Source organism: Limanda limanda, chromosome 2 (genome assembly GCF_963576545.1).
Source record: "Limanda limanda chromosome 2, fLimLim1.1, whole genome shotgun sequence".
NCBI classification, from domain to species: Eukaryota; Metazoa; Chordata; class Actinopteri; order Pleuronectiformes; family Pleuronectidae; genus Limanda; species Limanda limanda.
This window is the reverse complement of record NC_083637.1, coordinates 25,855,402-25,871,006: the sequence shown is the minus strand read 5'-3', so window position 1 is coordinate 25,871,006 and position 15,605 is coordinate 25,855,402. Positions and strand designations below refer to the sequence as shown.

The 15,605-nt window shown below is 42.2% G+C and overlaps 1 protein-coding gene and 1 pseudogene across 1 annotated transcript; both read left to right on the top strand.

Moving 5' to 3' along the window:
• The window catches only part of LOC133019080 (G-protein coupled receptor 26-like), a 4,319-nt pseudogene extending 2,062 nt beyond the window's left edge, over window positions 1–2,257 (top strand).
• Window positions 2,258–4,489: 2,232 nt separating this feature from the next.
• Window positions 4,490–15,242, top strand: cpz (carboxypeptidase Z). The gene is made up of 13 exons (XM_061090036.1): window positions 4,490–4,766; window positions 5,204–5,236; window positions 5,739–5,790; window positions 5,944–6,266; window positions 6,360–6,575; window positions 7,717–7,952; window positions 9,576–9,737; window positions 9,840–9,998; window positions 12,620–12,755; window positions 12,866–13,005; window positions 13,292–13,391; window positions 14,127–14,272; window positions 14,392–15,242. Exons 1-13 carry the CDS (start codon window positions 4,658–4,660, stop codon window positions 14,593–14,595), a joined length of 2,016 nt encoding a protein of 671 aa, XP_060946019.1. The 5' UTR covers window positions 4,490–4,657; the 3' UTR covers window positions 14,596–15,242.
• The last annotated feature ends 363 nt before the right edge of the window (window positions 15,243–15,605 follow it).

The window sequence follows — 15,605 nt, the reverse complement described above, 5'->3', positions numbered from 1 at the left end:
CTCCCAGCTGCTGATGGACTGGGGGGGATACAGCCACACTTACGCCTCCTGCACGCTGCACCTGGCCGGGGAGGAGAGGTCGATGCAGCTCGCAGCCTACACGACCTTCACGGTGCTGTTCCACCTCAGCAGCTTCGCGCTCTGCCTCTTCATCCTGTGCTTCGCCTACCTGAAAGTTCTGCGAGTGGCCCGGTCCCACTGCAAGAGGATAGATGTGATCACAGTGCAGACCCTGCTGCTGCTGGTCGATATTCACCCCAGGTAAAGTCTACTGCTGATGGAGATTCAACTTTGAGGCTAAGGTCTTTCCCAGGGCATCTGTCAGTGACATTTTGTATCAAATTTCACAATTGCATGGGGAAAGTGAGGCTTAGAGGGCCGACGGTTTCATCTTTCATAGCCATCACTCTGTAGCCTTTTCCAATGATCCATGCTCCTATAGGCCACTTAGTCAGCAGAGTGTCTTGTTTTGACCTGTGTTCCCACAAATTAAAGTCGACCTTATTTTGAAAACCCAATGAACTCAGACTTTATGCAGGGGAACTCGAACCAGGGTTTATTTGATCATTTCATTCCAGCATGTCCATTGCCGACTCAATTCTCTATTTTGTGGTGCTACTGTATATCCTCTTTATATTCCATGGTCAAAACTTGTGTTGATCCAAACTTTTGCGGACTTCACTCAATCTTACCAGCACCATTTTTGGCCATGTGCACAAAACTGTAATTTCACCTGTTGTAAAGCAGTTTGACCAGATATGTTCCCAACTCAAAAATATAATAACTCCATAAATTCCATAAATCGAGCAACTATCTAATAGCATTGACAATACAAATCTTTCAAATATGTTATTACTTATATTATAACATTTTTTAAATATAGTATTTTATGTATAGCTTTAACTTTATTTCATATTTTGTAAATCATTTGATTGATTATTTCATTTTAATTTATAGAGTACATTATAAACTATACATTATAGATTATAAAATCAAATCAGAGAAGTCACAGTAATTCAAAACAGTATTTCCTAATTATATTATCCTCCCAGTGCCCTTCAGATCCCCCTCACCATTCCATTAGACTGTTAAGTTTAAATCCAGAGTAATAGCTATGGACCTTTCAGATTATATTTTGACATTTATGTGAGATGTAACATCACATGCTTGAACACAAATTATTACCAATGTGATCGATCAAATAAGTTGGTTCCTTGTGCTGGAGACACATGACAGTAATCCCAGATGTCCATTCGAATGCTTTGGGGTTCTGAATGTTCACACATGACACAGAGCCTGTTTTGTCAAGCTGTCAATTATGTTTAGAACTATATATGTTCATATTTATATATCATTTTTTTTATTTTTTGTTTGTGGGGTGAGACATTAATGAATCATTCTCTGTGTCTGTCAGTGTGAAGGAGAGATGTCTGGCAGAACAGAAGAAGAGGAGGCAGCGCGCCACTAAGAAAATTTGCATCTTCATCGGCTCCTTCATCCTCTGCTATTCACCCTATGTTATAACAAGGTAACACTCAGCACTGTGACTCACTGACTTCCTGTGAAACTTCTTTACCATCAGATGAGCTATTTGTACAACAATGACCTAAAAAAATCTATTATATGTCCTGCGTGTTTGATCATGGGTCTGACTGATATGTTCATCTTTGTAGTTTGTAAAGTTAAATCACCTCTCCAACTTAAAAATTCTCATAAAATAACCGTTGACAGAATGGGGAATATATAGTGTTATCCCCTGTTGAAGGTCAAAGGGCTTTGTTATTTGACTTATATTTATACTACTGTCTGATATTATAATGTTTTTCTTGGGAGACATGAGTGGATATGTCCACACTGAAGTCTCTGCCCAAGTTATTTACAGCATCATGAAAATTGACTATATCTCAATAAGGAGACGTAACTCACATTGTGGGTTTTTTGATGGCATAAGTCAAATGGGCTTCCATGATTAGGATTCAGGATTAACTTATGCTGCTTGTATTTCTCCTGCAGGTTGCTGGAGTTGTTGCCCTCCATGCACATCCCTCGGTACGTAGGTATCGCCACCAAATGTCTGTCCTATGCCAAGGCCTCCAGTGACCCGTTTGTCTACTGTCTGCTGCGGCATCAGTACAGGAAGGTGCTGGTCAGTGTCATCAGCCGGGTTCTGAGAAAGGATCGTTACTCGCTGTCTGCCCACAGCATTAGCAGCACACTGGACACCGCAGACGATTCCTGCATTGCTAGGATTACTTGAGCTCAATGTGCTCGTTTATAAGTGAGTCATTACCTTCATCACCTTCTACAGGAAGGTTCAGAGGTCAGGCACTTTAGAAATTTGCTGACCCGCCGATGGAAAGGGGTCAGTGCCTTGCTCAAGGACACTTGAGGGCAGAACCATGGGACTGTTCAAGCCAGTGTAGACTGTGAGACCTCTGATGTTTGCCAAAGGCCCTTCTCAGAGTGTTGTTTCCACATGGCTCATCACTTTACCTGCTGAGACAATCCCAAAGATACACCACATGAAAACCACAGCACTATGCTATCAATGGAAATGTATGTTTTAAATTATCTTAAATTTGTCAGGAGGTGGTCTTTTCAGTGCAAAACTGGGAGGGGAAATTATTGACTGTTTTGATGCTAATATTACATATTGTGACATTTTTTTGAAAGAAATGTGTGAGGATGTTTTATCATAGCAAAAAACACAGATTAAATAAAAAACTCCACTGCCACAGATACCCTGAGTCTGCTGTTTGAGTAAAGCATCATTAAATGTCTAATAATATAATGATACTGTTGGATGTATCTATTAAATATTATCTGACAGTTGTGATAAAACAGTGGTTTAGAATGTTTTGCTACATTAACTCTTATCAGATCATGTTCACATCCACGAAGTGTGAACAGTTCAAACAGATTTATCTCATTTGTAGTATTTTTTTTGGTGAAAAAAAAAAATTATATTTGAAAACACATTTTCCTAATTATTTTAACTGTCAACTTGTTCATCTCCCCACCCTATCAGTTTCAAGTGGTATTACACATGTCTACTGCTCTTTGCACCTTCAAAGTTTGAATCAACTGTAAAAATCACAATTTAAACTAGAAAGTCTCCCTATCTCTGCGAGCAGGCCATTCACACATATTTCTTGACCGGGTTAACTCAGACTCTGAACATGTGAAAACCTGTGCAGTGGGCCTCTTCTTATTTTAATTAAATGAATCCATCAATACTCTGGTGGCTCTGCAAACGTAGACACAATCTGACGTAAGCTAGTGCAATTGCAGAAGAAACAGAAGTGTGTTTGGTTGCTTAAAGATAGACGTATTACCTTGGCGCGGTAAATCGAGCCTTCATCTGTCAGTGACATTTTGTATCAAATTACACAATTGCATGGTGAAAGTGAAGCTTAGAGGGCCGAACGTTTCATCTTTCATAGCCATCACTCTGTAGCCTTTTCCAATGATCCATGCTCCTATGGGCCACTTAGTCAGCAGAGTCTTTTGTTTTGACCTGTGTTCCCACAAATTAAAGTCGACCTTATTTTGAAAACCCAATGAACTCAGACTTAATGCAGGGGAACTTGAACAAGGGTTTATTTGATCATTTCATTCCAGCATGTCCACTGCCGACTCAATTCTCTATTTCGTGGTGCTAATGTATATCCTCTATATATCCCATGGTCAAAACTTGTGTTGATCCAAACCTTTGCTGACTTCACTCAATCTTACCACCACCATGTTTGGCCATGTGCACAAAATTGTGATTTCACCTGTTGTAAAGCAATAACAATATAAATGCATATTAACACATTAAAACAACAATATAAATGTAACTTACAGTCCACGATTAAATCATAGATTGTCAAACAGCATATTTCACCTAACAAGGACATACAGTAAAGTGGCTCTTAAATTGTAAAATCCACATTTTCCTCATAATGATGAGATCAAGAAAAATAAAGTGTCTATTGTTACTTTAAATCCTCCGCTGACCCCTCAGGTTTATCTTGGGACCCTATGTAAGGTCCTGACCTCATGCTGAAGACTTAATCCCTGAAGTTGCCTAATGACATGATTACTATAAGAATACAAAGGGGAAGTGGCTCCGGTTTGAAGACCCACTAATTGTGCCCAAATCTATCCTTCCATTTAATTGGTGAAGATTTGTAAGTCAAACAATACAGGCATGAACTTGTTGCTCCTACTCTTATACGAGCCACGTTCCTTCCTCTCGTAACACCCCCACCTCCCCAACACACACACACACACACACACACACACGCACACGCACACACACACACACACACACACACACACACACACACACACACACACACACACACACGCACGCACGCACGCACGCACACACGCACACACACGCACGCACGCACACACACACACACACACACAACCTACGTGCAGTGAAATTTGATCGGCACTAGCTCGTAACACCGTGCGCCATAACCCTGGCGCGCCGCACTTTTTTCTCTTTTCTTTTTTTCTCGGGTCAGGGATGCTCCGCGCAGACAAAGGAAGGAGGTCGTCTCTCCGTGATGTGTAGGTGGTAATTATCAGGAGGGAAAAGTTGCTGCTTCAAACGCGCACTGCCACATCACACACCGAGCAGCTCCAGCATTGCCCGTCCTGCAACATGCATTTAGGACTTTTGGTGCTGTTCTTCTCCTGGTCGAGGAGCTGTTGGTGCGCCCCGCAGCAGCAGCAGCAGCAGCAGAGCTGTCACCCCGGAGACGAGCTTTTGGGTAAGACGACTTTAGCTTAAAATAACCTGCTCGTGGAAATATGCGCACTGAACCACCGCAAAGAGTGCATGCTGACGCGTCATGCGTAAAGCTTGGCTCAGTGAGGACATGTGAAACTACAAGAGGAACATTTGTAAACTTATTGCTGCACAACTTTGAATTAACCTTAACGCTTTGGTTTAGTGTATAAAAGTCTCTCCAGTCTCTGATCTACAGACTCTGGAGAGTTGACACATTACTGCTCACACAGTGTTGGTGACACAGTGTCACCGGATGTTTTTCCCGACGCAATCACATCAGCTTGGAGATGAGCAGTTAACAGTAAAAGCCAAGGACCCTTGACGTGTCCACAGCTCGTGAAGATGGCGCCTCCTAGCGTTGCATTTGTGGTCCATCGGTGTGTTTTTCATGTCTGTTGTTCGGCTTCTCTTTCTCAGGAAGGTGCACTAGCAACGTTTATGAAGAAAAACGTAAGTGGATTGACTTTTTTTTACCTTTTATGCAGCCTATTATAAATCACATGCATAAATGCACGGCTGTCTAAAACGTTACATGAGTGCACCTGTAGTTGAATTTTCAGGCCGTGAACCTGACCTTCAGGGTTGGAAGAAGAAAAAGAGTTTGAAATACCAAGTGCTGCTGCAAGATGAAACAGGCCTCCTCTCCAGGCAGCCAGTGTGAGGGGGGGACGCAGCTGCAGCGTCTCAGCTCTAACTGCAGGGCAACAGAATTTAGAGAGACAAAAAATATCTCACATTTTCAAACACCAGGTGCTACATCAGTCAGATCTAGCAGTTGTATAAAAGCTCATGATATTTTTATGATAGATTTTTATCCAGCACTTGGCCTAAAGAGACTCAGCTGTTTCCAGAAATTGTCCAACAGTAACATTCAGCTGTGTTTTATTGGGTAAAGGTTAAGTGAAAAGTGAAAAGTTGAGTTTCCACATCTTCTCGTCCTCTCTTTCCACAGCCACGTGTACAGAGTTAAACCTGGGCTACTGCAATGATATGGAATACTCAAGGTGGGTTATAGAGGTTGGTACTAATGTGTACAAAGAGAGCAGGGCCCACTAAAAACATTAACCCCACACATTTGAATCCATTTCAGCTGAATTTTCTTCATGAGCTCAATGATATCTGATTGTGGGTGTTGTATTTACACACTGCTGCTCCAGAACCATATTTCCAAACATCCTTGGCCACCGGACTCGCACGGATGCTGAATCAGGGTCAGAGTACCTCCTCCTCAGTGTCATCCACGGGCTGCTCAACGGCGAGTGCTCCCCCGAGATACGTCTCATAAGCTGCGCAGTGATCGCCTCGCCCTGCCGGGACGACAAGATGATCAAGCCGTGTCGCAGCACGTGTGAGACCTTGAGGAAGGACTGCAGCCACGCCTTTGAGGCCATCGATATGGCCTGGCCCTACTTTCTTGACTGTGACCGCTTCTTCGCCAGTGACCAAGAGGGCTGCTTCGACCCGCTGGCAGGAATGAGAGGTGAAGCTCACACTTTCTTTTGCACCGATGAACATCCTGTGAAACTAGCACACCTCTCCCTTCCCTCTCTAAACCCTGGTATCCCTCCTCCAGCCAGACAAGAGCTAGCAATGTCCAGCCTCTCTCCACAAGAACCCAGCACCATCATCCAGTTCACCTACACCTCCAATGCCCAGATGTACAGCTTACTGAAGAGAACCGCAGCCAAGTGTTCACATATCTCCCATGTGTACAGCATCGGACGCAGCACTGAGGGCAGGGATTTGCTGGCTATCGAGTTCACCAACAACCCTGGACAGCACGAGCTAAGTGAGTAAGAAACTGCAGCGGTCTTGTGATACACTCTCTCTGTTCAGTTCCCCTTGTTGTGTTTCAAAAGCTATCAAATATGTCCTCCTAATTTTCCATCGACATGTTTGGAGATACGATTTGAACCTGACATTGACATGGTAGCATCTTGAATAGTGGTTGTGGTGAAAGTGTGAGCAAACCGTTTCTGATTCTTTCTGACCCATCCTGCATTTATTTGTCTCAGTTGAATTGCTGGTGTTGAGGTGCTGTAAACAAGAACATGTGATCTCTAGATGGAATTTATAATTCAGGTTCTGCCTCCTTCACGTTCTGCCCAGGTGCTACCCCTCGCCTGACATTTCCCTATTGTTGAGAATGCATCTGAACTGCACAGTCTCTGCTGTGTTCTAATGTGAAAGGCAAACATTGCAGACATTTTTTGCGTTCATGATCTTCCTTTGGGGCCAAGCAGGTAGAAAACAATCGCATTATCTATAAATACAGCTCTTTGCTGGAAATAACACGGTGGGAGTGAATCAAAACAGTAGTTAAGGTGAAACTAAAACTAAAACAATGAGCTGAAATATACAGTAAACCTCAGTAGAGCTGAGCTGATCTGCACAGCTCATTGCTTCTGTCTTAGTTCCCACCAAGGGGCATCGGCGTGCATAGTTGTTGACCTGCTGGGGAACATGGTGGAGAAAGTAGCAGCTAAAGAGCCTCTGCAGCAGATAGAGACCAAACAGGAGGGGAAATTTGGTCTTACATTCACCAGGTAGCCAAAAACACTATTCTAAATGACAGCCCGAGGGTTACCGGTTCGAATCCCGGGCCTTTTCTTTTGTGGACTTTGCATGTTCTCCCAGTGTCTGTTTGGGTTTTCTTAGGCTTCCTCCCAAAATCCAAAGACATGCAGATTGGGGTTTTGTTAAATAGACAGTAGGGGTCAATGGTTACTTGTCTCTATGTTGGCCCTTTGATACGCTGGCGACCATGTCCGTCAAAGGATAAGTGGTATAGATAAGGAATGGATGGATTGATGAATGTCTGCCAGATGGGTCACAACCACTTTCTGAAAGGTTAATAAGTGGATATTGTTTGTATCCAAAATGAATTCATACAGATATAATCATGTCTGGTTCTATTCTGTGAACCGTAGCTGAGCCAGAGATCAAGTTGGTGGGAAACATGCACGGCAACGAGGTGCTGGGCCGTCAGCTGCTCATCTACATGGCTCAGTACCTGTGCTCAGAGTACATGCTGGGCAACCAGAGAATTCAGACCATCATCAACACAACCCGCATCCACATCCTGGCCTCCATGAACCCCGATGGCTATGAACTGGCCGCCGCAGAGGTAGAGGATAGCAATGACCCGGAGCTCAACAACCAGGAAGTAAATCGTGTTAACAGTTAAAGAAAGACAAACCGCCATTATCCGCTCTCTGTACTGTCCACTGAGCTTGCCGTGTGGGAGGAGGACTCAGGTACTCTGCTGTGTTCATAGTGCCGAGGGCTTTTGTCAACATAGAGGATGCCGATATTAAAACATTTGATTTACACATCGTACCATCTCATGTGGAAGGATGAGGAACAGCCTCTACTTCACCCTGTCCCTGTGCTCCATGTCCTTAATGACGGATCAAGATTGATGGTATCCTGGTGTAATTATTAAATTTGAGAAATTAATCCGTGATTCAGGAAAGTTGCTGAATCACTAGTCATGTATCGATTCGGCTTAAGTTTCCACAGAAGACAGTAAGAGTACCAAAGCCCTCCACCTTCTGTCTGTCTGTCCATCTGTCTGTCTGCCAATTCGTCACTCCATCCCTTTGTCTCTATAGTCTCACTAGTCTAGAACAGGTCCTTCCACTTGCATATAGTCTTCAACCAGCCAAAGGTCTGCACATAAGCAAAAATACAATTGAAATGATATAAAAGGGGGTCATTATTTCAACCAGAGTCTGCTAAAATCCTATTATTATTATTTTATAATTATTATTGTTATTATTATTATTATTATTATTATTATTATTATTATTATTATTATTATTATTATTATTAGCTCAGCGTATCCAGCTTAATATTATTCAATATTATACTTTATATTATATCGTACATGTACTGCTGTATATGTATGTTACACTGCATGAGCAACTGAGAGCAGTTTTCAGGTCATGGATTGAGACATTTATAACAACCTGTCACTGAGACACTAACAAGCTCTGCATGTTTACATTCTGTAGACTGATCATGTGTTTGCTCAAATGTGCGTCGCAGTCATTTGAAAAACTGACGCTTAAAACTCTGTGCTGGTCACATTGTGAAGTCCACAGCAATGAGGATCATCTGTCCATGTATGTAATGTGCAATCTAAACATCTGCACACAGCTACTTGTCATGTTTCACGGGTTTAAGTCGTTACAATGTATGTATTGTGAATCAGTCATGCAGATTGCACCTTCGTGACTGATTCACAATACATACATGGTTGTAAGTGTTAATGAAAGCGTGCAGCGTATTGAACTTTTTCATTACCATGGCTAAATTTGAAATGTGTGTGTGTTGTATGTAATATAGTACATTTTAGATACACTGAATGAATGTAAAAAATTTAATTAAAACCTAAAATTTTACATTTAGTTTACATTTGTATGTATATGGTAATATATACACATATTATATATATATATATATATATATATATATATATATATATATATATGTTTTTTGGTTGTTTGGGTAAATCAGAGATCTCCATTTCCTGATTTATTTTCCTCGTATCGTTGCATCAACTTTTCCTCATGACGGATATATGGTCTTGTCTACATGTTAACAATATTATTAACAAAGATAATCTTACATGCTCCTACCTATATTCCTGACTAATATTTATATATTTTCTTCATGTAATCACTGCTCCTACTAATGTCTACACATCATCAGGAATCTCGTCAGTCATGACACAGACGTCTGACCCTTTCTAATGCTACCAGTTGTTTGAACCGAAATGTTTCAGGGTCACTTGATGAATAGTTGGACCAGTGGTCGGGCCAACGCCCAGAACCTCGACCTGAACCGCAATTTTCCAGACCTCACCTCTGTCTTCTATCGGAATCGCCGCGGCAGGCACTACCGCATGGACCACACTCCAATCCCTGATGCCTACTGGTTTGGAAAGGTGAGGGAACATTGGTTTTATTTTAATGAATCACATTTGATAATCATGCATAGATGCTGCATTTCATCCTTGATCCCCAAACTGTCTGCTTTTGGGCTGTAGGTGGCACCAGAGACCTATGCAGTGATGAAGTGGATCAGGTCTCTGCCCTTCGTTCAGTCCGCCAGCCTCCACGGAGGAGACCTGGTGGTCTCTTATCCCTTCGACTTCTCTCGACATCCCCAAGAGGAGAAGATTTTCTCACCAACTCCAGACGAGCAGGTAGTCCATGGGCCCAGACCTGAAATTTCATATATCGGTACCATCTGGGTGGGCAAATTCTAGTTGCTATTTTTTAATTGTTATACATCCCTAGATTATGTTTTGATGCGATAACCCTTTCAGAGTGGCAGCTTATTAGTGGTTATTACCTCTTGAACAGAGAGACCTCTATCTTGCTAACGTGGAAAGATGAATTCTCCAGTCATGTATAACTGTACCATTCTACTATTATCTTGTCTCCATTGAAATAAACCCACCAATAAATACTTTGAATGGCCTCCTATGTACTGGAACAGTTCACATTATCAATTTTAGAAGGATATATAGTCTACTTTTGAGAAATTTGCAGTTTCAAATAATAATATTTAGTGTTTTTTTCTTCAAATACAATATTAAGTTACATTTAACTAAATAATTGTCCCTTAGTTTGTATGTAATCAACCTAGGCCACTAGGCCACAATAATTATGATGAAACTACATATGATACAGGCAAACAATGTTGTGGCATGTAAAATAGTTTTGTTTAATTTTTCTTATTACCAGTACTTCAAAACACACATTACATGTACATATCGTGAAATATTAGGTCCACACCCTCAATCTAGGACTCAGTCACCCTCACCATCATCTGAGTCAGTTAACTCGACAATGGGTTCTTCCTCACTGGGTTGATTAGAGCAGGTTTGCAGTTTGCACATATCTGTGCACTTCAGGCCATTGGTGAGACATGTGCACTCTGGCAGTTTGCATGACCTCTTGCACTTGCAGGTGAGCAACTGCAACACTGCATCGGGTGCTGGTGAGCCACTCATCCACTCAATCGCCAGCTTCCCATCATCATCTGTGGTCCACCCACTCTCCTTTGGATCCGGCACGGAGGGTTGGGTCTTCAGAGACCGCCTCCATATTGCAGCCTGATAGTTAGCAAGCATTGCATGCATGAAGAGGCAATCCTCACAAGGTGGGAGTTGACTGGACTCTACTTCGCCACGTCTAGCACAGAAGAGTTGGTGACGAAGGGTGTTCACATCTGTTGTGCGGGTAGAATGCACATACATACGGCATGTGATCTCTTGCAGCTTCTCAAAAAGCTCATCAGAAACATGCCAAGAACGTCCAAGCTCACTAAAGGCGTCTTGGTAGGCCTTGTCAGACTTCAGTAGCTTCAAGGCACATATCTTCCCACGGCCTGCAAAGGCACTGACTGTGTCACAACCAGTGAAGGCATGCATGCCAAGCAGGGCATCAGAGACACCACTTCCTAGCGATTGGCCTAGCTCGTTATGTCCAAGAACCTGGTCCTATTTTGGGTTCCACATTTCTGATAGATAGGACAGGGAATGTTCTTGTTGAATCCTAAGCATAGGACCAACACATCTGTGTCCTCAGCAGTAATGACAACTGCTTTGTAGCCAGACTCTGCTGCATCGAGAGCATGTAACAGCATGCGAGTGTCAGCTTCTTCCTGGGAAGATTTGAGCTCTGTTACCTCTTCCAATTGTTCTCTGTTGAGTTTGTAGCAGACTTCATCACATGTGACATACAACGTCTTGTTCTGGAGTTTTTCTCTGTGTTTGGGTCCCTTCCATTCATCGACCAAGAATTTGATAAGACTTGCTTTGTTTGGATTGTTGGATGTTGTGACCGGGTGCTATGTTCTTGAACTGAATGCCTCTCTCTGTACCCCTGTGGGCTCTTTCCGTGTCTTTTATGGATGTCTCCTTGTAGACATCAAAGACAACATCAATGCGTTGGCTCTTGGCTCCCTCATGGAGGACCTTGAATAGGGCTGATTCTGCCAGCTGTGCGAAAGTCTTGTCATCCCCTTTCATCTGCTGCACCAAGCTCATCCCATCGATGATGGTTGTTGAAGGTTCTGGGATAACATCTGCAGGGGCAACGCTTTTTTCCAGCTCTCTCGCTAGAGCAGCTTTATTGGTCTTGCGCAGAGATCCATCGCCATTGGCGAGGGCCCATGGAGATTCTGGGGTGACACTAGGTTGGAGTCATCACTGGAGCAATGGATGATGCACGTCATCCCTGCCTGCTTCTCAGGCACGCAGCTGGTTTCTTCCATCTTTCCTCAGGACTGAAACTTAAATTTTCTTTTCTCTGCTGTTAAAAGCTGAAAGTAAATGCTCAACTGCGCAAGATTGTGGTCAACCGAATACAACAATGTACATAAGTGTATATCAAGGCTGATCTTGGTTTTCAAGAATCAGATTTTCATAACTTGTATGAAAAATCTAAATTTATTATTTTCAATAGTTACAACATTTGACTTACACAAATAATGTAGTTAATGACCAAAATTATATCACTGTTAAGATGATATTAGCACGTTAGTGATTTGGGCGAATTTCGCTAAAGCACTGAACAGTGAAAACGGTAATATAGCCCTAAAATATGAAAAGCTGCTTTTGTGCAAGGGTTATCATATATTAATAGACTTATATCAGTCCTACAAACAACTTAGTATAGGTAAAGTTTTGCCCCCTCAGGTGGTACCAATATGTGGTCTGGCCCATGGACTAAGGTAGGAAAGGAGGATAAGTGAAGTTTTGTTGTCAGCTGGATAATATTCATTGTTTCACCACCTTGATGATGTCCCCTTGCTCAGCTCTTCAAGCAGCTGGCTCGCACCTATGCGGACGCCCACGCCACCATGTCAAATAATGACACAGAGAGGTGCGGAGCCTCCTTCTACCGAACCAGAGGCATCATCAACGGGGCGCTGTGGTACAGTTTTGCTGGTGGTGAGATGCAGAACTTTTCAAACTACAGACAGCACCACCTATTACATTCTCATTTCTCAAATGACCCCCCACATTACCTGTGAAGGACTCACTATGCACCTGTCATGCAGGCATGTCCGACTTCAACTACCTGCACACTAACTGTCTGGAGATCACCGTGGAGCTCGGCTGTGACAAATTCCCCTCGGAGGCCGAGCTTTACCCGGAGTGGAAGAGGAATAAGGAGGCTCTGCTCAGTTTTGTTGAGTCTGTAAGTGTCTGTTAGGAAGTCTTACTCAACTGGGGAAATAATTACTGATTTTGAAACTGCTAGCTGAGGCATGCATGTTTGAGAAAGTAAGTGTAAAGTAATATTTGTCAATTCAAAGTTTCTACTTTCAAAGATAAGAAAGAACATAAATAAATGAAATGTTATAAAAAGTAGGTTCTAGCATAGTAATAACAATTTTTAGTCTATGTGTGTAATGACTGTCCATGATGAATCTATGTAGCTGTATTACATATGGCTGTCCACTGAGCTGCATGTCTCTGACCAGGTCCATCGAGGGATAAAGGGAGTGGTTAAGGACCTTGACGGCAACGGGATAAAAGGTGCTACCATCTCTGTCAGGGGGATTAGGAAAGATGTCACCTCAGGTAAGTTTTAATATTTTAATTATTATTATTTTTTATCTGTTATAATCTTTATTCATTCTTTCTAACTAAGTCTCATCATTGTCAGCGCTGCCATAACAGTCAGGACAGCTCAGGTAAAAGATCAAACACTTCAGATAAACCCCTCAACACAGGAAGTAGATTCATTCATTCAATAAAAAATACTTTCAACGCTCAATGGACCCAAACGATTAAGGGACATTTTTTAAACGCTGAATTTAAACCGATCAATACAAAAATCAATCAATAACAAACATACTTTTATAAAGAGAGACGACATGACTGCTCCTATAAAGTGAAGCCAAATCATCTATATCGCCTCCTGGTGGCTGGCTACAGTAGAGGTCATAAACCCTGCCTCCTCAATGTTACTATATGGGTCATGGATCAAACTAAAAACATCTCAGCACATTCAATAATTTTGTCTCATAAATGGTTTTCTGTCATTTTAGTCTTAGTATCACACTAATGTAAATATTATGGTATTTGGATACATCTATTTATGTATGGCAGATTTTTTATTTCTCTTTTCTCCAGCTTTTAGGCATGCATATTGAAGCTGTTAATCAAAGGTTGCAAAAGTTGGATATTAGACATTTCATTGATTTTCTCCCGCAATCCTCTTTTACCACACTCTTCCATCACTGTCTTCCCTATTTGATTTGTATGACCGCCCATGTTTCACTGGCCCACCCTGTTCCATCTCTACACTCCCAGCTGAAGATGGAGACTACTGGCGGCTGCTGAACCCTGGTACTCACATCCTGACAGCCACAGCCAAGGGTTACTCCAGGGTCACAAAGAGGGTTCATCTGCCTCACAAACTGAACAAGGCCGGACGTGTTGACTTTGTGTTGGAGAAGGTTTGGATCTTCGTCTTCATTTTTGTGTTCAGTGATTACGATCATCAGACACACTTGCAGGGTCATTAGTTCACCACACGTGCTCTCCAACTTCATCTTCTCCCTCCTCCTGCCTTCAGGTTCCTGTGGAGCCCGATATCGACGACCACCTCTTCCCTACAGTAGACACGTGGGATCGATTTGACCCCTACAACCAGTTTGGGCGCAACAGCGAGCCAGACGTTCGCGAAGGAGAGATCGAGCGGGAGCAGAAGCCTTGGTGGTGGACCTACTTCTCCCAGTCTGGCATTTCACCCCCACCCTGGCTGCTGAGAAGTGTCTAAGCTCAGTGTCGGGTCAATGGAGATCCTAGCGTACCACTGCAGAGGGTGACTGGCAATGGATGGCGCCACATCCAGTCCCACCAGTATCCGCATCTATGTAGCAGGAGCTGTGACACTGAAATCAGCAGTACTTAAAAAGATTTCACCGCTTTCTGGAAGGATGTGAAGAGGCTTTTTACACCAGGCAACACATTTAATTCTGGTCTGTAGGTGTAGGAGTATTGGCCAATATTGCTTTGCAGCTACAATTATAATTTTTTTTTAATGGAACCACTGGGAGATAAATGAGTTATGCTCAATGATATGCCTTTAACGAAAATCTCTAAAATAATGTTATGCACGTATTTGGATATTGTGATTCTAGATTACAACGTCCTATGGGACGGCAGCTCTTTTAATTAGTTTGTTAATTTTTTTTATTAGGATGACAATTCTGTTCCGCAGGTAATTTACCTCCATTTTTTTTCCGTCACATGCAATGTATTATACAAGGCTGAATTTATGGACCACTAAGGGCATTTGATAATGAGCACCACATTTATGCTTGGGTTATCAGGAACCATGCACATTTGTAAACAATTGTACTGATTTGTAAATTCTTACTTTGTTTGTTTTCCACAAGCTTTCAAAATAAATATTTTCTGGCATTTTCTTTTCCTTTTTTAAATGTGTAAATGATTAGATCACATGTTGTCAGGGTTTAAAACAGGCTCTACTTCTTTTAAGGTGGTACTCAAAGATTTTACAGCGGTAAAGTGCATCCTATTCCTTAATGCAACTGTCCAATTCATCATTATGGCTGAGTAGCGGCCTCGTCTGAATCCATTTCAGGTTTTTCCTCTTCACCAGTGATGTTGCTACAGGATGCAAGATCAATGTGTCCTCCACTCTAATTGATCAGTGAACATGTATTTCAATGCTCTGTACAAATTTAGGGGGGTAGAAAGTACAGATATTTGCAGATGTATGTGTTAAGAGTAAAAGCACACGATACATACATCTACTGAAGT